This window comes from Bombina bombina, chromosome 3 (assembly GCF_027579735.1).
Source record: "Bombina bombina isolate aBomBom1 chromosome 3, aBomBom1.pri, whole genome shotgun sequence".
NCBI classification, from domain to species: Eukaryota; Metazoa; Chordata; class Amphibia; order Anura; family Bombinatoridae; genus Bombina; species Bombina bombina.
This window is the reverse complement of record NC_069501.1, coordinates 193,774,020-193,798,345: the sequence shown is the minus strand read 5'-3', so window position 1 is coordinate 193,798,345 and position 24,326 is coordinate 193,774,020. Positions and strand designations below refer to the sequence as shown.

Below are 24,326 nucleotides of genomic sequence, written 5' to 3'. Positions count from 1 at the left end.
CGCCACCACCTACCTACATTTATTAACTCCTAAGCTGCCGCCCCCAACGTCGCCGCCACTATACTAAATGTATTAACCCCTAAATCTAAGTCTAACCCTAACACCCCCTAACTTAAATATAACTAAAATAAATCTAAATAAAGCTTACTATTAATAACTAAATAATTCCTATTTAAAAATAAATACTTACCTATAAAATAAACCCTAAGCTAGCTACAATATAACTAATAGTTACATTGTAGCTAGCTTAGAGTTTATTTTTATTTTACAGGCAAGTTTGTCTTTATTTTAACTAGATAGAATAGTTACTAAATAGTTATTAACTATTTAATAACTACCTAGCTAAAATAAATACAAATTTACCTGTAAAATAAAACCTGACCTAAGTTACACTAATACTTAACACTACACTACAATTAAATAAATTACCTAAATTAAATACAATTAAATAATAATTAGCTAAATCACAAAAAAAATACTAAATTACAGAAAATAAAAAACAAATTACAAGATATTTAAACTAATTACACCTAATCTAATAGCCCTATCAAAATAAAAAAAGCCCCCCAAAATAAAAAAAAATCCTAGCCTAAACTAAACTATAAATAGCCCTTAAAAGGGCCTTTTGCGGGGCATTGTCCCAAAGAAATCAGCTCTTTTACCTGAAAAAAAAAAAAAAACAACCCCCCCAACAGTAAAACCCACCACCCACACAACCAACCCCCCAAATAAAACCCTAACTAAAAAAAACCTAAGCTCCCCATTGCCCTGAAAAGGGCAATTGGATGGGCATTGCCCTTAAAAGGGAATTTAGCTCTATTGCGGCCCAAAGCTCTAACCTAAAAATAAACCCCACCCAATAAACCCTTAAAAAAACCTAACACTAAACCCTGAAGATCCACTTACAGTTTTGAAGATCTGACATTCATCCTAAATGAACCCGGAAGAAGTCCTCAACGAAGCCGGGAGAAGTCTTCATCCAAGCCAGGAGAAGTGGTCCTCCAGACGGGCAGAAGTCTTCATCCAGACGGCATCTTCTATCTTCATCCATCCGTCGCGGAGCAGGTCCATCTTCAAGACATCCGACGCGGTGCATCCTCTTCTTCCGACGACTACCCAACGAATGAAGGTTCCTTTAAGTGACGTCATCCAAGATGGCGTCCCTTAGATTCCAATTGGCTGATGCAGCCAGCCAATAGGATTAAACTTCAATCCTATTGGCTGATCCAATCAGCCAATAGGATTGAGCTTGCATTCTATTGGCTGATTGGAACAGCCAATAGAATGCAAGCTCAATCCTATTGGCTGATTGGATCAACTTTGAAGTTCAATCCTATTGGCTGATTGCAGGGGGAGGCATTTCACAAGCATTTCACTAGAAATGCTTGTGCAATGATAAATACCGACAGCATATGCTGTCGACATTTATCGATGTGCGGCGGATCATGTCTGCCCGCACATTAGTAAATTGGCCCCAGAGAGTCATTAGTATAAAAAAAGTTAATACGTGTACACGTAGCTGAATGGTTTACACCACAATGCCCCCTAAAGGTTCTACAACAAATATCTTTCAACACATGCTTATAAATATGTCTTGTACTGCTGTTTACTTTATTTGCAAGTACCTTATTACATTCAAGCTGAAACGTGACAAAGAAAACTCAGTTATCTGAATGATTTTCAACCTGTCCTCAAGTAGCAATCCATGACATCATCTTGTAATTCCTTGTCTATAGTTTGGTTTTAGTATTCTGAAATTATTACTATGATTCTTAATCCATTTAAAATGTTAATGAAACCTAAGGAGTTTTTTATGTTTGAAAGAACAATACAACAAATTTACTTTGAATTTGATTGAAATGTTATATGCAGTATTTTATAAGAATTCAGCAAAATATACATTGACTTACCTGTGGGTTAAAGATAAAATCTACAAATATTCCTTTGTCAGATGCTATGTTGCCAGATATTATACTTTTTCTAAAACCAAGTCCTGCTTCATGAATTTTGGAACGAAATAGGTTGTCATTCTGATACATCACAAAGCCAACTCTGCTATCCAAATATGAATCTATGAAGCATCAATAAAATTGAATATATAAAAAAATAATGTGAGAAATTCAGGAACTGGTAACTATAAAGGGTTTATTGATTTAGAATACATAACATTGGAGTGGGGGGTGAGGCTGTAAGACCTGATGATCAAAGGATTCTCCAGATTGGAGAGAAATTGTGGTGAAGACTTCACAGGAGCCTACTGAATGTTTAGAAGAAAAAGGTGGAACTCTGTAGCACTGCAAAATCTCTCTCATTTAAGTGCATAAGGAAGAGACAAGCCCAGTGCAATATAGCACTGAATGATATGAGAGTTTTGTTACATTTACTCTCTGTTCATGGTATTTGTTTATGACTTTACAATTCAAATTGGATTGTTTAAGTATTATTTGCTATTTCTATTTTCTATTTTATTACATTTAAATTTTGATCCAGCAGCAAGTTTCTAGGATCATACTTTGCATATTTATGTGTATCTTTTACAAATGGCATTGCACTTTGTATTTACAAACTAAAACTGACAGTTTCAGAAAGTGGGAGGGACATGGCAGTTCCATGAGCTGAACAAGGGAGTTTCCAGGGTATGTCTGAAGCTCTCTCACAATTCTTGTGAAATAATGTAAGCATTTAAACAAGCTGGTCTACCTGATTTAACTCACCGGTGGCATGCAGGTGAAGTTTGCTCAGAAACAACAATACACTTAATTTAACTAACAGACATTTTATATACTAAACTATAGGCAACATCAAGTTAAATTGTAGTGAAAACATTTCAGTTTAATTTGTAATTGATACAAACTGAGCCTTTGTATCAGTCCCAGGTATCCTCCAGTTACCTTCTTTTTCCCATTTGAAATTTTGTATCCCAGAGAGCTTCATTATTTTCTATAGAAGGCATCTCTAATCTCTCTGTGATTTACAGGTTCCTCCCTTTTTCTTAGAAAATTAATTGAGTCTGCACTATAATTTATCTCCGAACCAGAGAATGTTTGATTATCTGGCCCATAGAAAGTAATTAAACTCTCAGGGAAACTAAAGCTGACAATTTTTCAGTTTTATTTGAAATAGAAGAAATGCAAAGTTCACTTTGTAAGAGAAACCCATAAATATATAAAGTATGATCTTAATTTGTTAAAGTTACACAGAAACTTCGTAAGCATACTCAGAAATTTTAAAATCACAATTCTAAATACACTGCTATATACAAAATAGAAAGTAATAAGTTTAATATGTAATAAAATGTAATCTGAAGCATGAATTAATATAAAATTCAAAGCACATAAAAGTATAAATGCACGTAACTATCATGTCATGCAGTGTTATATTGCACTGGGCTTGTCTCTCCTATAGATACAGAAATGCAGAGAATGCCATTTGGAAAAGAATAGCAAAATCTTCGCTAAGGATCTCGCGGTGCTTTTAGATCATCTCATCTGAGCGGAGAGCTTTTGATCATTAGGCCCTAAGGGCCAATTATCTTTGGGCTGGTGAGGTTCTGTAAAAATGCTCTCCAATCATTCTATTTCTCTGGTAGAATTCTATAAAGCCACTTTTTACCCTGAAAACAGGGTGTCTCGCCAAGGGGTGTATCCAACATTTTCATATGGACAGGAGATGCAATTATTCAATGGGGTATATGAAATTTTCTCTCAACTCCCAGCGTAATCCTATCAACATTTTCACAATAAAGTTCTCACTGTTTTTCTCGCTAGTTAAAACACTAATTACTTTGAAAGTAAAACTTATGCATCCAAAAATTACAGCAAATTTAATGTACAGTGCACTGAAAACAGCATCATTTAATTTGTATTAATGGTACATGAAACCCCAAATTTTTCTTTCATGATTCGGATAAAGAATACAATTTTTAACAACTATCCAATTTACTTCCATTATTTATTTTGCTTCATTATCTTGATATCCTTTGTTGAAGAAGCAGTAAAGCATTACTGGGAGCATTTGGAGAGCAAATAACATGAGACATACATGTGCAGTCAACAATCAGCAACTCCTGAGTCTACCTAGGTATCCCTTTCAATTAAAGAAATTTAAGAGAGCAAAGCAAATTAGATAATGGAAGTACATTGGAAAGTTGTTTAAATTACATGTTCTAGCTGAATCATGAAAGAAAAATAAGCATAATATTAAAGTTTTAAAACACGCCGGTTTTCCCATTGAGTACATCGCCCTCCTTGGAAAATCTTTACCTAGCAGAGAGCTCTCATTATTTGAAGGGGCGACAGCTCGCCATGTATGGAATTTTTTAATAAAATTCCATGATCACTACCCCTGCAAGTATTGGCGTGGAAAACCATACATAGATCAGCACATTTTATAGAACCTGTGAGAGACATAAAATATGCTGATGCTGAGCTGCTATCTAAAGGTTTTAGACCTGTAAGTTTGATATTGGTTTTGCTATTTTGTAGTTGATGTGAAACAGTCACTCATTTGTAGTGTGGAGTTATTCTGTTTAGTAAGCGCTATGGAGCAAGAATTTTGTTTTAGTTATGTACAGAGTTAATTACTGCAAATTGTCTTTGAATACAGGCAAAATGCTTTTACACTTAATCAGTATGTGGAGTACTTTTCTGCTGTTAAAGATTGTGGGCTAGATTAGAAGTGGAGCTCTAAAATATTGGGCTCCTGCAAACGGGCAAATTTGCCCATTTGCTAGTAGCGCAATAATTAACCGCGAGATCGCAGTAGCAATTAGTGCTCCGGAAATTAACCAGAGATTACATCTCTGGTTAATTTTCGAAAAAGTACCCCAAATGCCCTCAAAATAGAGGGCATTGTAGTTTTTAATTTAAAAAAAGTAGCATATTTTTAATTAAAAACAACTGCACTAAGCAGTTTTTAAGATGTAAAGTTAGTGGGAGTTGGGTGTTAGAATAAAAATGGCACTGAAAAGTGCCTTTACATTGTGGTCTATGGGAACTGTGTGTTCCCATAGACTGCAATATAAATATATTTGTATATGCTTATATACATATATATTTATGTGTTAATATGTGTATATATATATATTAACACATAAATATATATTTATATAATAATATACATATATATTTGAAAATGCTGCCCATCGCTGCGCTACTTACCCCCTTTGCTGCGCGAGGTTCTAATGCCGACTGTGATGGCACCAGAACGAGGCTCCCATAGGAGTCTATGGAAACACACTCTCGTTAACGCAATGCGAATGCAAGCTTGCATTCACATTGTGATTTACTTGTAATACCAGCGCACATTATCGTGCGCTGGTATTACAAAGTGGAGAGCTAATATCGCTAATAATCCCAATAATCGCTATTAATCGCTAATAATCCCAAAGAAAGGGGTATTTTTGTTACAATTTTTTACAATTGTCTGTTAGTTTAAAAAATAGAATAAATATACTCACTTTCAGATGAATTGATAAAAATCTGAAATTCTGCTGATGTGTTAACCAGAAGTTCTGTTGAATTTTCTACTTCAATTCTATTTAATAATAAGCCACTTTCACCATCCAAACCTAGATACACGGAAAGAAATGTCTTTATAACTTTATCCAAGTTAATTAGTGTTTCTGCTTTAAATTATGATGAAATAAATGTACAACTTACTTCCTTCTAAGCCATTTCTTTGTTAACTGTCTTAATGTTCCCCTATGACATTTAATTCTATGGTCCAGTTGCACCATATTCTCTCCTACTGTAAAACTCCAATACACCTTCAGAACTATATCATCACAGAAAGAACATAATTTTCACTGAGCACTAACACAATCGTATCTGTGAATATTATTTATTTATTTATTTGACCATGAAGATGAATATCATGAGCAAGACTTATAATTATGATACAGTTAACTACTAGAAAAAGTTACAGAGCCTAACCTAGGCCTAGATTTGGAGTTTGGCAGTAGAAGGGCTGTTAACGCTCCGCAGGCTTTTTTCTGGCCGCACCATAAATTTAACTCTGGTATCGAGAGTTCAAACAAATGCTGCGTTAGGCTCCAAAAAAGGAGCGTAGAGCATTTTTACCGCAAATGCAACTCTCGATACCAGAGTTGCTTACGGATGCGGCCAGCCTCAAAAACGTGCTCGTGCACGATATCCCCATAGGAAACAATGGGGCTGTTTGAGCTGAAAAAAAACCTAACACCTGCAAAAAAGCAGCGTTCAGCTCCTAACGCAGCCCCATTGTTTCCTATGGGGAAACACTTCCTACGTCTGCACCTAACACCCTAACATGTACCCCGAGTCTAAACACCCCTAACCTTACACTTATTAACCCCTAATCTGCCGCTCCCGCTATCGCTGACCCCTGCATATTTTTTTTAACCCCTAATCTGCCGCTCCGTAACCCTCCGCAACCTACGTTATCCCTATGTACCCCTAATCTGCTGCCCTAACATCGCCGACACCTATATTATATTTATTAACCCCTAATCTGCCCCCCACAACGTCGCCGACACCTGCCTACACTTATTAACCCCTAATCTGCCGAGCGGACCGCACCGCTACTATAATAAAGTTATTAACCCCTAACCCGCCTCACTAACCCTATCATAAATAGTATTAACCCCTAATCTGCCCTCCCTAACATCGCAGACACCTAACTTCAATTATTAACCCCTAATCTGATGACCGGAGCTCATCGCTACTATAATAAATGGATTAACCCCTAAAGCTAAGTCTAACCCTAACACTAACACCCCCCTAACTTAAATATAATTTACATCTAACGAAATTAATTAACTCTTATTAAATAACTTATTCCTATTTAAAGCTAAATACTTACCTGTAAAATAAATCCTAATATAGCTACAATATAAATTATAATTATATTATAGCTATTTTAGGATTAATATTTATTTTACAGGCAACTTTGTAATTATTTTAACCAGGTACAATAGCTATTAAATAGTTAAGAACTATTTAATAGTTACCTAGTTAAAATAATAACAAATTTACCTGTAAAATAAATCCTAACCTAAGATATAATTAAACCTAACACTACCCTATCAATAAATTAATTAAATAAACTACCTACAATTACCTACAATTAACCTAACACTACACTATCAATAAATTAATTAAACACAATTCCTACAAATAAATACAATTAAATAAACTAGCTAAAGTACAAAAAATAAAAAAGAACTAAGTTACAAAAAATAAAAAAATATTTACAAACATCAGAAAATTATTACAACAATTTTAAACTAATTACACCTACTCTAAGCCCCCTAATAAAATAACAAAGACCCCCAAAATAAAAAATTCCCTACCCTATTCTAAATTAAAAAAGTTAAAAGCTCTTTTACCTTACCAGCCCTGAACAGGGCCCTTTGCGGGGCATGCCCCAAGAATTTCAGCTCTTTTGCCTGTAAAAAAAACACATACAATACCCCCCCCCAACATTACAACCCACTACCCACATACCCCTAATCTAACCCAAACCCCCCTTAAATAAACCTAACACTAAGCCCCTGAAGATCTTCCTACCTTGTCTTCACCATCCAGGTATCACCGATCCGTCCTGGCTCCAACATCTTCATCCAACCCAAGCGGGGGTTGGCGATCCATCATCCGGTGGCTGAAGAGGTCCAGAAGAGGCTCCAAAGTCTTCCTCCTATCCGGCAAGAAGAGGACATCCGGACCGGCAAACATCTTCTCCAAGCGGCATCTTCGATCTTCTTGCATCCGGTGCGGAGCGGGTCCATCTTGAAGCAGGCGACGCGGATCCATCCTCTTCTTCCGTTGTCTCCCGACGAATGACGGTTCCTTTAAGGGACGTCATCCAAGATGGCGTCCCTTGAATTCCGATTGGCTGATAGGATTCTATCAGCCAATCGGAATTAAGGTAGGAATATTCTGATTGGCTGATGGAATCAGCCAATCAGAATCAAGTTCAATCCGATTGGCTGATCCAATCAGCCAATCAGATTGAGCTCGCATTCTATTGGCTGTTCCGATCAGCCAATAGAATGCGAGCTCAATCTGATTGGCTGATTGGATCAGCCAATAGGGGTTATTATATATATAATAAATATAATATAGGGGTCGGCGGTGTTAGGGGCAGCAGATTAGGGGTACATAAGGATAACGTAGGTGGCGGCGCTATGTGGTCGGAAGATTAGGGGTTAATTATTGTAAGTAGCTGGCGGCGACGTTGTGGGGGGCAGGTTAGGGGTTAATAAATGTAATACAGGGGTCGGCGGGGTTAGGGGCAGCAGATTAGGGGTACATAAGGATAACGTAGGTGGCGGTCGGCAGATTAGGGGTTAAAAAATTTAAATCGAGTGGCGGCGATGTGGGGGGACCTCGGTTTAGGGGTACATAGGTAGTTTATGGGTGTTAGTGTACTTTAGGGTACAGTAGTTAAGAGCTTTATGAACCGGCGTTAGCCCAGAAAGCTCTTAACTCCTGCTATTTTCCGGCGGCTGGAGTTTTGTCGTTAGAGCTCTAACGCTCACTTCAGAAACGACTCTAAATACCGGCGTTAGAAAGATCCCATTGAAAAGATAGGATACGCAATTGATGTAAAGGGGATCTGCGGTATGGAAAAGTTGCGGCTGAAAAGTGAGCGTTAGACCCTTTAATCACTGACTCCAAATACCAGCGGGCGGCCAAAACCAGCGTTAGGAGCCTCTAACGCTGGTTTTCACGGCTACCGCCGAACTCTAAATCTAGGCCCTAGTGAACAATGAGTCCTCGAGTTGTTTAGTTAATCTACCACATCTGAAGTCGTGGAGAGAGTATAGGAAGCATCTGCTTCTTAAATATCAGTTGGAGACTCACATGGGCAAGCCTGCAGCCAATAGGAACATTCTGTCTTTGATAAATCTGCCCGTTAGTATAAAAATGCCTCTGTGAGAAACATAAAAAAGGGTTTTCTGTCCATGTTTAGTGTTCTCACCTTAAAGTATAATATTTATTTGCAATACCTCTTAATGATGTGACTGAAACTCCTTTACCAATTAATACAGGTGACTGAAGTACTGCCACATTAGGTTGTACTACAGATGGAGTACTGGCATTCAAAGAAAAGCTTTCCATTGTTTTCGTCAGTCTGCAGAAACAAGAAACATCATTAGAAAATACTTTATGGTTCATTATAATTATGTTTTCTACTAGGGCTTGCATATCACTTAAAGGGCCATTATAGTCAAAACTTTGCGAGCTCTAATTCTTTAAAGCACATCATTTTAAGACTAAAGATCCTGCAAAGGGGTTAAACACATAGAAGAAATACTGGTTGGGACCTGCAGACCTTTCTGTGTTACTGATGCTGCTGATTGGGTCAACAACAGTTTCTACTCAGGACCGGCAGTGCTTTGCGGGTCCCAAGCACTACTTCTACTATGTGTTTAACTCGTTTGCCGGACTTAAACACATTGGTGCAGGTGCAGATTTTACTAATAGTTATGCAAGTATGGTCAAATAGCAATTTTACTACTTCAATAGTATAACCTAATTTCATATTTAATAAAATACCAACAGTACCTTTCTGCACTCTGTATTAAATCTTCATTATCAGTCATAAATATTTTTGTATTGGCACTCATAATTTGACTAACGGTGGTGACTGCTGCCTCAGCTGCCTGTGGAGTACAGAGTAAAACAAAAATGATATTTATTTATTTTTTAAAATAACCTTGTAATTTTTTTTTATTAAAGCAGAGGTTTTTTTTTTTTGTTTGTTTTTTTTAGAATTACTGTGGTTAAGCAAAAATACTCCAGTTTGTGTCCTATACTCGTTGACCAACATTCACTGGAGATTAGTTAATTAACTTCACCAGAAAAATTTCACCTTTTAATTTAATTTTGTTTAAAATGGGAATATTGGCCACTAAAGCCACAAATTGCCTTGATATAAATAGTACTAAGAAGCAAGTCTGTGCTCTTAAAATAACATCAATATCACTATTGATGATAGAGTAGAAAATAGGAAATTATTGAATACGGATGCACAGCTTAAGTTACATAATTCACGTAAAAAAAAAATTCACTCTTCCCTATTGTCTTCTGGTATTCAGTCACCAAAAGAGAGAAGATAAAAAGTCAATGTATATTGTCCAAATTAAATTTAGTTCAATGCATTTAAATATATAGGCCTCTAGTTATCAACGCGTCTACTTTACCTGCCTTCGCCGGTCCAATACACCCGCCTAAGCTCGCCTACCACCGCCGCCGCGGACCTGAAAAATTTCGCCTAAGTTATAAAAAAATCTGTCAAAAAGCTGCGCACCAAGTACGGGGCGATGAGTAGCGGACTGTGAGAGTTATCACTCATCCGATCTCGCTGCTCTCCGGCTTTTTGACAGCTTTATTGACAAGCTGTCACTAAGCACGCACACTAACTACACTGTTTTACCCCCTATACTGGCGCCCCCGGAGCCCCCTGCAACTAAATATAGTTATTAACCCCTAACCACTGCTCCTAGACCCCGCCGCAACTCTTATAAATGTATTAACCCCTAAACCGCCGCTCCCGGACACCGCCGCCACCTACATTATACCTAGTAACCCCTATCCTGCCCCCCTATACCGCCGCCACCTATAATAAAGTTATTAACCCCTATTCTGCAGATCCCGGACCTCGCCGCAACGATATAAATAGTTTAACCCCTAAACAGACACTCCCGGACCCCGCCGCAACCTATATTAAACTTATTAACCCCTAATCTGCCCCCCCTACACCGTCGCCACCTATAATAAATTTATTAACCCCTATCCTGCCCCCCCCACACCGCCGCCACTGTCATAAAATTATTAACCCCTAAACCTAAGTCTAACACTAACTCTAACACCCCCCTAACTTAAATATTAATTAAATAAATCTAAATAATATTTCTCTTATTAACTAAATTAATCCTATTTAAAACTAAATACTTTCCTTTAAAATAAACCCTAATATAGCTACAATATAAATAATAATTATATTGTAGCTATTTTAGGATTTATTTTTATTTTACAGGCAGATTTCAATTTATTTTAACTAGGTACAATAACTATTAAATAGTTAATAACTATTTAATAGCTACCTAGCTAAAGTAAAGAGAAATTTACCTGTAAAATAAAAACTAACCTAAGTTACAATTACACCTAACACTACACTATCATTACATTAATTATTCCTATTTAAAACTAAATACTTACCTGTAAAATAAACCCTAAGATAGCTACAATGTAATTAATAATTACATTGTAGCTATTTTAGGATTTATATTTATTTTACAGGTAACTTTGTATTTATTTTAGCTAGTTAGAATAGTTATTAAATAGTTATTAACTATTTAATAACTACCTAGCTAAAAGAAATACAAAATTACCTGTAAAATAAATCCTAACCTAAGTTACAATTAAACCTAACACTACACTATCATTAAATTAATTAAATAAATTAGCTACAAACAACTACAATTAAATTCAATTAAATAAACTAACTAAAGTACAAAAAATAAAAAAAGCTGTTACAAAAAATAAAAAAAATAAGTTACAAACATTTAAAAAATATTACAACAATTTTAAGCTACTTACACCTAATCTAAGCCCCTAATAAAATAACAAAGCCCCCCAAAATAAAAAAAAATTCCCTACCCTATTCTACATTAAAAAGTTCCCAGCTCAATTACCTTACCAGCCCTTAAAAGGGCCTTTTGCGGGGCATACCCCAAAGAATTCAGCTCTTTTGCCTGTAAAAAAAAATACAACCCTCCCAACATTAAAACCCACCACCCACATACCCCTAATCTAACCCAAACCCCCCTTAAATAAACCTAACACTACCCCCCTGAAGATCATCCTACCTTGAGCCGTCTTCAGCCAGCCGACCACCGATGGAACCAAAGAGGAGATCCGGAGCGGCAGAAGTCATCATCCAAGGGGCGCTTAAGAAGTCTTCCATCCGATTGAAGTCTTCATCCAAGCGGCGTCTTCAATCTTCATCCATCCGGAGCGGAGCCATCTTCAGACGAGCTGATGCGGAGCCATCCTCTTCTTCCCAACGACTAACGACGAATGAAGGTTCCTTTAAGGGACGTCATCCAAGATGAAGACTTCATTCGGATGGAAGACTTCTTCAGCTCCCCTTGGATGATAACTTCTGCCGCTCCGGATCTCCTCTTCGGTTCCATCGGTGGTCGGCTGGCTGAAGACGGCTCAAGATAGGATGATCTTCAGGGGGGTAGTGTTAGGTTTATTTAAGGGGGGTTTGGGTTAGATTAGGGGTATGTGGGTGGTGGGTTTTAATGTTGGGGGGGGTTGTATTTTTTTTTACAGGCAAAAGAGCTGAATTCTTTGGGGCATGCCCCGCAAAAGGCCCTTTTAAGGGCTGGTAAGGTAATTGGAGCTGGTAACTTTTTAATGTAGAATAGGGTAGGGAATATTTTTATTTTGGGGGGCTTTGTTATTTTATTAGGGGTCTTAGATTAGGTGTAAGTAGCTTAAAATTGTTGTAATATTTTTTAAATGTTTGTAACTTTTTTTTTTTTTGTAACTTAGCTTTATTTATTTTTTGTACTTTAGTTAGTTTATTTAATTGAATTTAATTGTAGTTATTTGTAGCTAATTTATTTAACTAATTTAATGATAGTGTAGTGTTAGGTTTAATTGTAACTTAGGTTGGGATTTATTTTACAGGTAATTTTGTATTTCTTTTAGCTAGGTAGTTATTAAATAGTTAATAACTATTTAATAACTATTCTAACTAGCTAAAATAAATACAAAGTTACCTGTAAAATAAATATAAATCCTAAAATAGCTACAATATAATTATTATTTATATTGTAGCTATATTAGGGTTTATTTTAAAGGTAAGTATTTAGTTTTAAATAGGATTAATTTAGTTAATAAGAGAAATATTATTTAGATGTATTTAATTAATATTTAAGTTAGGGGGGTGTTAGGGTTAGTGTTAGACTTAGGTTTAGGGGTTAATAATTTTATTATAGTGGCGGCGGTATAGGGGGGGCAGGATAGGGGTTAATAAATTTATTACAGTGGCGGCGGTGTAGGGGGGGCAGGATAGGGTTAATAAATTTATTATAGGTGGCGACGGTGTAGGGGGGGCAGATTAGGGATTAATAAGTTTAAGATAGATTGCGGCTGGGTCCGGGAGCGGCGGTTTAGGGGGGGCAGGATAGGGGTTACTAGGTATAATGTAGGTGGCGGCAGGGTCCGGGAGCGGCGGTTTAGAGGTTAATGCATATATTATAGTTGCGGCGGGGACCAGGAGTGGCGGTTTAGGGGTTAACATATTTATTATAGTGGCGGTGGGCTCCGGGAGCGGCGGTTTAGGGGGTAATACATTTATTTAGTTGCGGAGGTGTAGGGGGGACAGATTAGGGTTGTTTAGACTCGGGGTACATGATAGGGTGTTAGGTGTAGACAGCTCCCATAGGAATCAATGGGATGTCTGGCAGCAGCGAACATGAACTTTCGCTATGGTCAGACTCCCATTGATTCCTATGGGATCCGCCGTCTCCAGGTGCCGAGCGTACCTGCTAGTTTTTTGATAACTAACAAAAGTAGTCAGAGAGTGCCGAACTTGTGTGCGAAACATCTGGAGTGACGTAAGAATCGATCTGTGTCGGACTGAGTCCGGCGGATCGAAGCTTACATCACAATATTCTACTTTTGCCGGTGTCTAGGGCTTGATAACTAAGGCGAATCAGCCTCGCCACAAATACGCTGTGGAATTCCAGCGTATTTGAGGTTGAAGGCTTGATAACTAGGGGCCATAGTCACAGAGTAATCATTGGTAAAAAAAAATCTACACATTTAGGAAATTATCGGCCAGATTACGAGTTTTGCGTTAGAGGCTATGCGGTGCTAACGAGCAGTTTTCTCTCACCGCTCACTTACCTACAGCTCTGGTATTATGGGTTTTTACAAATCCGGCGTTAAAAGGCAAGAAGTGAGCATTGAGCAAAATTGTTCTCCTTACCGCACTCCAATACCAGTGCTGCTTAAGTCAGCGGTGAGCTGGTCGTACGTGCTTGTGCACTATTTCCCCATAGGAATCAACGGGGAGAGCCGGCTGAGAAAAAGTCTAACACCTGCAAAAAAAGCAGCGTAAAACTCAGTAACGCAGCCCCATTGATTCCTATGGGGAAATAAAAGTTATGTTTACACCTAACACCCTAACTTGAACTCCGAGTCTAAACACCCCTAATTTTAAACTTATTAACCCCTAATCTGCCGCCCCTGACATTGTCGCCACCTACATTATATTTTTTAACCCCTAATCTACAGCTCCAGTCAGCCAATAGGATTGAGCTCGCATTTTATTGGCTGTTCCAATCAGCCAATAGAATGCAAGCTTAATCCTATTGGCTAAAATAAAAATAAACCCTAAGCTAGATACAATGTAACTATTAGTTATATTGTAGCTAGCTTAGGGTTTATTTTATAGGTAAGTATTTAGTTTTAAATAGGAATTATTTAGGAAATGATAGTAATTTTATTTAGATTTATTTAAATTATATTTAAGTTAGGGGGTGTTAGGGTTAGGGTTAGACTTAGGTTTAGGGGTTAATAAATTTAGAATAGTGGCGGTGACATTGGGGGTGGCAGATTAGGGGTTGATAAAAATATTGTAGGTGTTGGCGATGTTGGGGGTAGCAGATTAGTGGTTAATAAGTATAATGTAGGTGGTGGCGATGTCCGGAGCGGCAGATTTGGGGTTAATAAGTATAATGTAGGTGGCAGCGATGTTAGGGATGGCAGATTAGGGGTTAATAATATTTAACTAGTGTTTGCGAGGCGGGAGTGCGGCAGTTTAGGGGTTAATATGTTTATACTAGTGGCGGTGATGTCCGGAGCGGCAGATTAGGGGTTAAAATTTTATTTAGTGTTTGCAATGTGGGAGGGCCTCGGTTTAGGGGTTAATAGGTAGTTTATGGGTGTACTTTTTAGCACTTTAGTTATGAGTTTTATGTTACAGCGTTATACCATAAAACTCTTAACTACTGACTTTAAAATGCGTTAGGGATCTTGGAGGTAGAGGGTGTACCGCTCACTTTTTGGCCTCCCAGGACACACTCATAATACCAGCGCTATGGAAGTCCCATAGAAAAAAGACTTTACGAAGTTTACGTAAGTTGTTTTGCGGTAAGGCCAAAGAAGTGTGCGGTGACCCTAAACCTGCAAGACTCGTAATAGCAGCGGTAGTGAAAAGCAGCGTTAGGACCTGTTAACGCTGCTTTTTCAGTCTAACGCACAACTCACAATATTTATTAATATTTATGTTAATGTTATAAGAAATTCAGTATAATCTTCAGCCAAAAATGGATGTTTATTTGTACATGAACATTTTCTTTTCCTGAAAATCAATATGCAAATGTATATATTTATATTATTTTTTAAGTTTTATTTGCATTATTTGCTGGATGTAGGTACAATATAGATCTCAGCAATTGGTCTTATTAATTGAATATGGCATAATCAGTCTCCATTTTACTTAACCATGGTCCCAGATGTTCAAGGAAAATTAAGACTTAAAGGGACACTAAACCCAAATTTTTCCTTTCATGATTCAGATAGAGCATGCAATTTTAGCAACTTTCTAATTTACTCCTATTATCAATTTTTCTTCGTACCATTGGTATGTTTATTTGAAAAAGCAAGAATATAAGCAAAGGAGTTGGCACATTTTTGGTTCAGCACCTGGGTAGCACTTTCTGATTGGTGTCTAAATGTAGCCACCAATCAGCAAGCGCTACCCAGGTGCTGAACCAAAAATGGGCTGGCTCATAACCTTACATTCAAATAAAGATACCAAGAGAACAAAGAAAAATTGATAATAGGAGTAAATTGGAAAGTTGCTTAAAATGTCATGCTCTATCTGAATAATGAAAGAAAAAAAATTTGGGTTCAGTGTCCCTTTAAGTTAGGAAACACCCATGGCATGACAGTTGGGTGAATGATAAAATGTTGATTGTGCTTTATCCAGTTAGTATAATCAGGATCACAGTTTCACCAGAACTGGCAAAATTACCCTCTCCCTGGCTTGGACACCCATCTACAGTCTAAACAGGTAGTAAAGTATCTATTAAATCAGTTCCTTTACATCTTAGAGGTATCTGAGATACCTCACTGGAAAGAGGGGATCAAATCTAAGTTGTTGCCTTATACTCTGGCTATGGTTATGCACAAAATTAGAACACTGTTACATAACGTTTTAGGCACATAGTTTTCAAAAGTCAAATAAGGGTCCTCTATATGGTATATTTTCATTGTAAAATATGCAAATTCTTAACTCATATACATCAGACTTAGAAAATACACCAGACTTAAAATATGCAAATTCTTAACTCATATACACCAGACTTAGAAAATCAAATATATTAAGCCTGATGAAACAGCCACTGGTTTTATACTTACATATACTTATATAAGTTTTTTATACTTACCACTTGCTGCCATACTTTGTTACTCTGGATTTCTATCTTTTGGATTGCTGAAAGTTCCTGACTACCTGGGGATTAGTCTACTGGGTGACTATATTGATCGCAGCTTGCCTCTACTGCATCAAGGGAGATGCTTCACCAAATGTGAGTGCAATTTTTCTACTTTATTTTCCACTCCACGTATGTAAACAGTACTAGGCCATATAGGCACCTGGTTTTTTCTATCATTATCCACAGACCATCAAACATCCTCTGGAGGCCAGTCTTCTGGGTGACTGCTACTGATCCCAGACTGCTCCTTCTGCACCACTGGGGGTACTCTACCAAATGTGAGTGTATCTGTCACATATAACATCATTCCAATTGTATCCTACAATATTGGGCCATGTGGCGCATCTGTCTTTCTACATTGTCTGCAGACAGAAAATGTTTAACCAACACATTTTTAAGGCACCTGATACGTGGATAGTTAAAAAAAATGTAAAAACTGATGGAGATTTTGGTATAAGTGTTTAACTCTAAGCTTTTAATCATCTTTCCCCTCTTCTCCCCATTTTACCTTTTCCTTTATTCCCAACTTAGAGAAAAGAGTTTTCCTTTTTCTTCTTTTTTTTTTTTTTTAATTGGGGATTTTTTAGATAAATTTACTAAACTCTATATTTTGTTTTTCTTCCTTTTCTTCTCATTTCTTTTTTTTTCTTTTCTCTAATTGATGAACATTAGAATGTTTGACTATATTCTAAATTTACTATATATATTTACTATAATCTTCTTTTACCTTAGATAATATTATCTTGTTATTCCATGAGGTCTCTTATTTAGAAATTTGGTATCCAATGTAAAATAAGGGTTTATCCTTTTTGTTATTAAATTCAAATAAAAATTAAATAAAAACGGGGGGGGCGGAGCAAACTGCAGACACAGCCAGATGTGTATATGGGGAGCTCCCGGCTTTAAACCCTAATATAGGGGGCTTTTTGATAAATATTAGCTATCCATCGCTATAGATGCTCACAAGATCCTAAATTATATCTAGGAACATTGAAGGGGACGAAAAATCTAACTTACTATCGCTTTACCTAAAGTCAGTAACGCCACGTGTGTCAGCAAAATTGAGATCTCTTATTTTACAGTGCTGGAGTTGCTGACAGGATTCGAGGAGGCTATGCAGGATGGATTTGACAGCTTGATGTTGTGTGTTAGAGATATGACCATGCGGGAAGAGCTTAGTCCCACAGAGGGGGCCGAGGATGCAGCCCACCTCGCATGACAGAGCCTTTCACTGTGTCAGGCTCTCCCATTAAGCGAGACCAGCTGTAGTACAGTCTACTTACCAGAACCGACTAAGGGGTATTGACCCCGAAACGTTGTGGTCTTCTTTGTCTGATCCTGTATCATTAATAAAATTTGGATTTTAACTATCATCCTTCCTTTTGCTTTTTGGATTACTACTATTGAGTGTGGCAGTCACTCTAAAGGATTACCCTCTTCCATTTGGAATTTGTGCTCTGTGCTGGACTTTACTCTCTTTACTACTTACCAGAACCGCACAGTCCAGAGATTGCGGCCGGCCACCCGGAACGAAATATAAACCATCAGGGAAAAATTCACATGGTGGATCCCCCATCTTTGTGGCTCTGCATGGTTGTAGCCCAACTAGGAGTGTATGCAGCACAGACTTCATCTGATTCAGCTATCAGTTTGCTGCCACCATGCAAAGCCCAGTCGGTTGTAGCACAGGTGCTGAATTCTCTGAACTCCCCAGTCGCTGCTCAATACATAAGATTGTGTGTGCTCCATAGGAGTTTGGAACAGATATTCATCTTCAGGGTGAGACTTTTCTGGGCCGCGGGGATCGGATGAAACAGCATGACATCCTGCAGTGAGCCGGGGCATACACCCAGTATAATGAAGACTTCATGCTACCAAATTTCATTTTACAGACGTTTATCAACTATATTATTGATATGTCAGTCTCCCATGATAACTATCCTGTTTGATATATAAGACTCCGACATTTTTATTGTTTGATATTTGTCCTAAATGTCTCCAGGGCTCTCTTCTTACATACTACCTTTTGTAGTCATCTGAATTTGTATAATATATGTTACCCTTCAGTAATCTTCAGAGGTCTATATTAAACAGTTAGGATTGTTACAGCAGTTTGATATAAAATGGCTATCTATTACAGTTATTTATCCCCTAATTTGTACAGTGTCACAGCTTGACTCCAGTAGTCAACACTCATTTACTCTTTATAAAGCTGGGTTCAATTAAGACATATAACAATCTGATTAAAATCTCCTCTAAAGACATAAGGGCCTATCTATCAAGCTCCGAAAGGAGCTTGATGGTCCGTGTTTCTGGCGAGTCTTCAGACTCACCAGAAACAGCAGTTGTGAAGCAGCGGTCACAAAGACCGCTGCTCCATAGCCTGTCCGTCTGCTCTGAGCAGACAGACAGGAATCGCAACAATTCAACCCGATCGAGTACGATCGGGTTGATTGACACCCCCTACTGGGAGTCTGCAGGGGGAGGCGATGCACCAGCAGCTCTTGTGAGCTGCTGGTGCAATGTTAAATGCAGAGAGCGTATTGCTCTCCGCATTTAGCGATGTCTTGAGGACCTGATCCGCACTGTCGGATCAGGTCCGCAAGACATTTCTTAAATATGCCTCTAAAGCACATTCATTTTTATACTAAGTAGAGGGAATTAACAGAGGAGGCTAATTTTTGATTATATATATCTAACCCCATACTATAGCATTTTTAAGCTCACTCAGGTTAAAGGGGGAACGCCCTTTACCAAACTCCACACTATGTCACCTAATAGGATGCCTAACGGCTAAAATCCTAGTGTCTGGATCTGATTTACTTTATTTGCTGTAAACTAAGTTTTGTTAAAGGTTTTAGTTCTAAGTCGTACGCCTCGCACATAAGTAAGGAATCAGCTTATGAGTATGGCTATATAGAAATACCTAATGTAAAGTTTAAATCCTGTTGCCAGCATTCTCTTTTAGAAATTGTCTATTATTACCACATATCTAAACTATAGTATCAGATTAGTTTACAGCTCTTACTATCTGTATACAACTACGCCTCTCTCCAAAGTTTGTTATTATTGTACTGTTTATAGCTGAAATGTGAAAACCTTATGAAAAAGCATCCCTAAGCATATCTTGTTAAAAATGGGCAGATTAATTTGTATGACAATATTCCATGAACATCCGTATTATAGATAGGGATCTATCACTCTCTTGTATAACACCCATACCATAGCAAGGCCTTTATATACATGATACGATATGTTAGATATAGACATACTATATATAATGTGAAATTTTACAATGAAATCCTACATGTTAAGGCTGTCTATTTGATATCAGTGCCTACCAAGAAACCACTACAGGTGCTCTACTTTAATTGACTATATAGGTTTTTACTCTAGGCACCCTTTATTTTCGCCTTACAGGACGACCCCAGTGATTTAACTGGGGTCATCCTGTAAGACGAAAATAAAGGGTGCCTAGAGTAAAAACCTATATACATAGATCTCATGTTGTAGTCTCTAATTGATAGTAGTCATGTGTGTGTCCCCTCATGACCCCAATACTACGTATTGGCCCCATAGCCATAAAGACTTGCTGGTGCCGGTGTCCCTAGTAAGTGGAATTCCTATCCCAGATTTAAAATCTTAATTATCTTATATTTGACTGCACAGATTGCCTGGCTCCTATGGCTCCCACCGAGCCTCAGTAAATGTCCTTACTATGACCTATACGGATATAATTTTTGCAGCCATCTCTTCCCATATTGTAATCTGATAGCCCTTTCACTATCTTTGGTAACTACTTGGAAGCGGCAGTAAATGTTTCAAACTAAATTATAGTAATACCTCCGCCGCCCCCTTCCCCCCCATACTTAAGCGGTGTTTACCCGCTAAATATTATATAGCATTTTTCTATAACATTATACTTTAGTGGCCAGAAATGTGGCCACTAACTTATCATTTATTTCCTAAATGCTAATTTATACTATATACCATCACTATCACAGTAGCCATCTTTATCTATACTACATGTACCTGAGCGGTGCTTACCCACTGATAAATACTCTTTTGATCAGGGCTCATATGTGATCAGCAGAATGACTATAATATCTTTTGATAAAGGACCAGCTAAATAGTCATCAACATAAGCTATTATTATTGTAAAATGAGGTTTGTTTAGCCTATATTATGTCATTTGATGTTTTTCTATGTTATTTTTTTTTTTGTTTGTTCTCAAAATATTCTTTTGGCCCATAGAATTGATATTATTCTTACAGCATGGCTATCATTGTATGTTAGATCTCACGCAAAACCTCAATAAAAAATATTACACAAAAAAAACAACATATATATATTCTTTTGTACACTGTTGAATTTTAAGGATACAAAGCATACAATATAAAATGAGTAAGAAAGTTTACTTACAATTGTAGCTACATTCGGAACTTGAGAATTGCCAAGTATCCTGTGTACAATGTCTAATGCAGAGGAAATATTCTGAGCATTCAATTGTTCTGGTTGAGAGGTCAAGAGCTGAGTACTGATGGAAATATTTGTAACGGCTTCTTCTGTCATACTGGTATTAATCTGTTGGAAAGAAGAATAAATATTGATTTGGCAAATATGATTTGCATTTAATCCATTCAATAATGGTATAGAATTGCAAAGTAGGAAGTTCCTACTCCAAATAAAATATGAATTAAGAATTTATTTTTAAATTCTGTTAGGATTATAGAAGAATGTTAGTTTGGGATATATGTATTAAAGGGGCAGTAAGCATAGCAAATAATGTTATATAATTCTTCACATAGTGCAGAATTATATAATATTAGCTTAGCAACAGCTTTCTAAAGCAAAGGGTTAGAGAGATATTTTACTACGAAAACAGAACACTGCTCCTGGCTCTACTGAGCAGGTCTGTTTTTTTCTCCTAAGCACATTGTGGCATGCTGTCTAATCACAGCGTGCCCAATCGCGCTATTAAACTCTATGTAGCTCGTGGTGCCCGCTCTGGTCTGGTAGCGGGAGCAAGCTACATTGAGTTTAATAGTGCGATCGAGCCGGCTGTGATTAGACAGCGTGCCCCGATGCGGTTAGGAGAAAATAACAGACCCGCTCAGTAGAGCCAGGAGCGGTGTTCTGTTTTGTAGTAAAATATCTCTCTAACCCTTTGCTTTAGAAAGCTGGTGCTAAGCTAATGTTATATAATTCTGCAGTATGTTCAGAATAATATAACATTATTTGCTCGGTTTACTGTCCCTTTAAGTGTTAGTTAGAATTCCATACATTACACTATATTAACAGTTCTAAATACATATGATATTTGTATCATTATTCTGCTGGAATAATTTCCTATTGTTATATTGATGGTAATAAATGTTGGTAATTAATAGATTCTTTGTAATAAGTGTTACATTGTAAGAATGTGTGGAAAATGTTACAGATGAGATGCAGAACAGAATCTCAAAGATTTCTGAGGGCTTCATCAATTAATATTTTAGTAGTTATTGCCAGTTAAAACCAACTTTATTGACAGAGTTTAAAAATAATAAAAAAAATATATATATTTAGCCCTCTCTTAGGGGCATATTTATCAAAGTGCGAGCGGACATGATACAGCGTATCATGTCCGCAGCACATCGATAAATGTATCATTCTGGTGAACTGCTTGTGCAATACTGCCCCCTGCAGATTCACGGGCAGGGGGTGTCAATCAATCTGATCGTATTCGATCGGGTTGATTTCTGTCCACGTCCTCAGAGCAGACGGACAAGTTGCGGAACAGCAGTCTTAAGATCGCTGCTTCATAACTTCTGTTTCCGATGGGCCTGAAGGCTCGCCAGAAACAAAGGGAGCTTGATAATTCGGCCCCTGTAACTATAATGTAACTATAATGTATTGAAAAGAAAAAATGTAAACTAAATACAAGAGAAATTTAGTTTATAAAATACAAAATATGAAAGACATGAAAATTAAAACATTTAGGGCTAGATTGCAACTGGCGCTCAAATGATTGCGCTAGCGTTATTGCGATCATTTGCATTCCCTTTCCATTGCACTGACATTACAAGTTGAGCGATTTCACTAGCGCAATCTTGATTTACGCGAGAATCTGTACCACAATCTCAGAGCTGTGGTTAACTGTTTTCCAAAAATAAAAAGTTGCATAAAGCACTTCAAAAATACATTGAAAAGTACACTCTATATTAACACTGTCTAATAGAATTATTTAAAAAAAAATATTGCACACAAAAGTTATAAGGGCTCAAAGATATGAGATCTCGGGTGTTAGAAGCTGCAAAAGGGAGTTAACATTGAAATACATACATATACATTTCTAAATATGTATATATAAATATTTATGTGTGTGTGTACATATGTATTTATGTATTTATAAGTGTATATATGTATGAACAGACACATATACACATATAAACGCATAAATATATAAGCAGACATTTATAAACATATATATGTGCATTGAAGTCCTTTGCAGTTAAGTAGATAAAAACTTCTAAAAACATATTAATGTAATATTCATATTTAATAAAGGTTTTAACTATGTATTTTCTGTAAATATTTCACATTCTAATGTTCTGTACGTAGGGAAAGTATTTATAAATCTAGACATTTCTATATATATATCTGTATAGATACCTATATATAATCATCTATACATATAGGTAAAAATATATATTTGTTTAATAAACCATCAGATATATGTAGAAATATTTAATTATGAATAAATAGATCATATTCAGTTATGTAAAGAACATAGGAAAATAAATATTCCTATATTCATGTCAGATTAGCGCTAATTAGAATATGCTATGTTGTTTGCACAATAATGAGGTGTTAGGTTTTTTCAACTTTTATTTTTCTCCATTGACTTATGGGTAATGCGAATATGCGATGATGTTTGCGTGATAGTGGGGTGTTAAGTTATGGGTGAATGCGTGAACGCGATTGCGATTTTCGGATTTTGACTTTATTCACTAGAGAAAAAACTGTTTACTTTCAACTTGTAATACCATGGTAACCAAGTAGCACAAAAATAAGAATCCTAGCGAAATTTTCGCTTTAGCAATGACGCAAAATACCACTCCCCTTATGGTTTAGATAGAGCATGCAATGTGAAGGATTTTTTTGTAAGATATTGAGATTGTTTGAGCTCAATACAAACTGCTTTTGTAAATATAATTAGATTTTAATAATTATTGATGCTATTCTACCACTTGCAATCTGATTTATCAAAAAAACAGAAAAGTACAGTACCTTCTCAAGTAAGGTATCAAGATTTTCATCACATTTTTGAACTGAAGCACTTTGTAGAACTGGAATATTGTTTTCATCTAAGGAACACAGACGAGTAGCTTTTGATGTGTTAGCTGTGTTTGTAATACAAGCAAAACCATATTTAAATATAGTAAATTATAGATGAATATCTTAAAGAAAAAAGTTAAAAATGCATATATTTTTTGAGGCATATATTTTTTCAGGTTAGAGGAGTAAAAATTATTTCATCCTAAAAACTTTTATGTCTGTTGAAATCAATGACTTAATATGAAAATCCTACAAACTAAACATTTACATTGGTGTTTCAATATATTTCAATTCATTTCAAATGAGTGATATTGACTATCTTTATAAAACAGTGGGTAAATTTCACTAAAAATTTTCTGTACCCTCTCCAGCTTTTTATGAACATGGAGCCTTTCTGAAATGGGGAGAATATAAAGAACTTTAAATTATACTGTAATTTAAGAAGTGTGTCTAGATTGGAGGTTATGCTGAAAACTTCTTAGAGACTAAGCCAGGCAGA

The 24,326-nt window shown here is 36.7% G+C and overlaps 1 protein-coding gene across 1 annotated transcript in view; it reads right to left on the bottom strand.

Moving 5' to 3' along the window:
* ADGRG7 (adhesion G protein-coupled receptor G7) overlaps window positions 1-24,326 on the bottom strand; it is a 170,824-nt gene that overhangs the window by 113,738 nt on the left and 32,760 nt on the right. The window contains exons 3-8 of the mRNA XM_053705210.1: window positions 23,780-23,856; window positions 20,930-21,091; window positions 9,549-9,646; window positions 8,990-9,114; window positions 5,459-5,569; window positions 1,911-2,071 (exon numbers count right to left, since the gene is read on the bottom strand). Coding sequence (XP_053561185.1) covers window positions 1,911-2,071; window positions 5,459-5,569; window positions 8,990-9,114; window positions 9,549-9,646; window positions 20,930-21,091; window positions 23,780-23,856 — 734 coding nt within the window. The remainder of the gene's footprint in view (window positions 1-1,910; window positions 2,072-5,458; window positions 5,570-8,989; window positions 9,115-9,548; window positions 9,647-20,929; window positions 21,092-23,779; window positions 23,857-24,326) is intronic.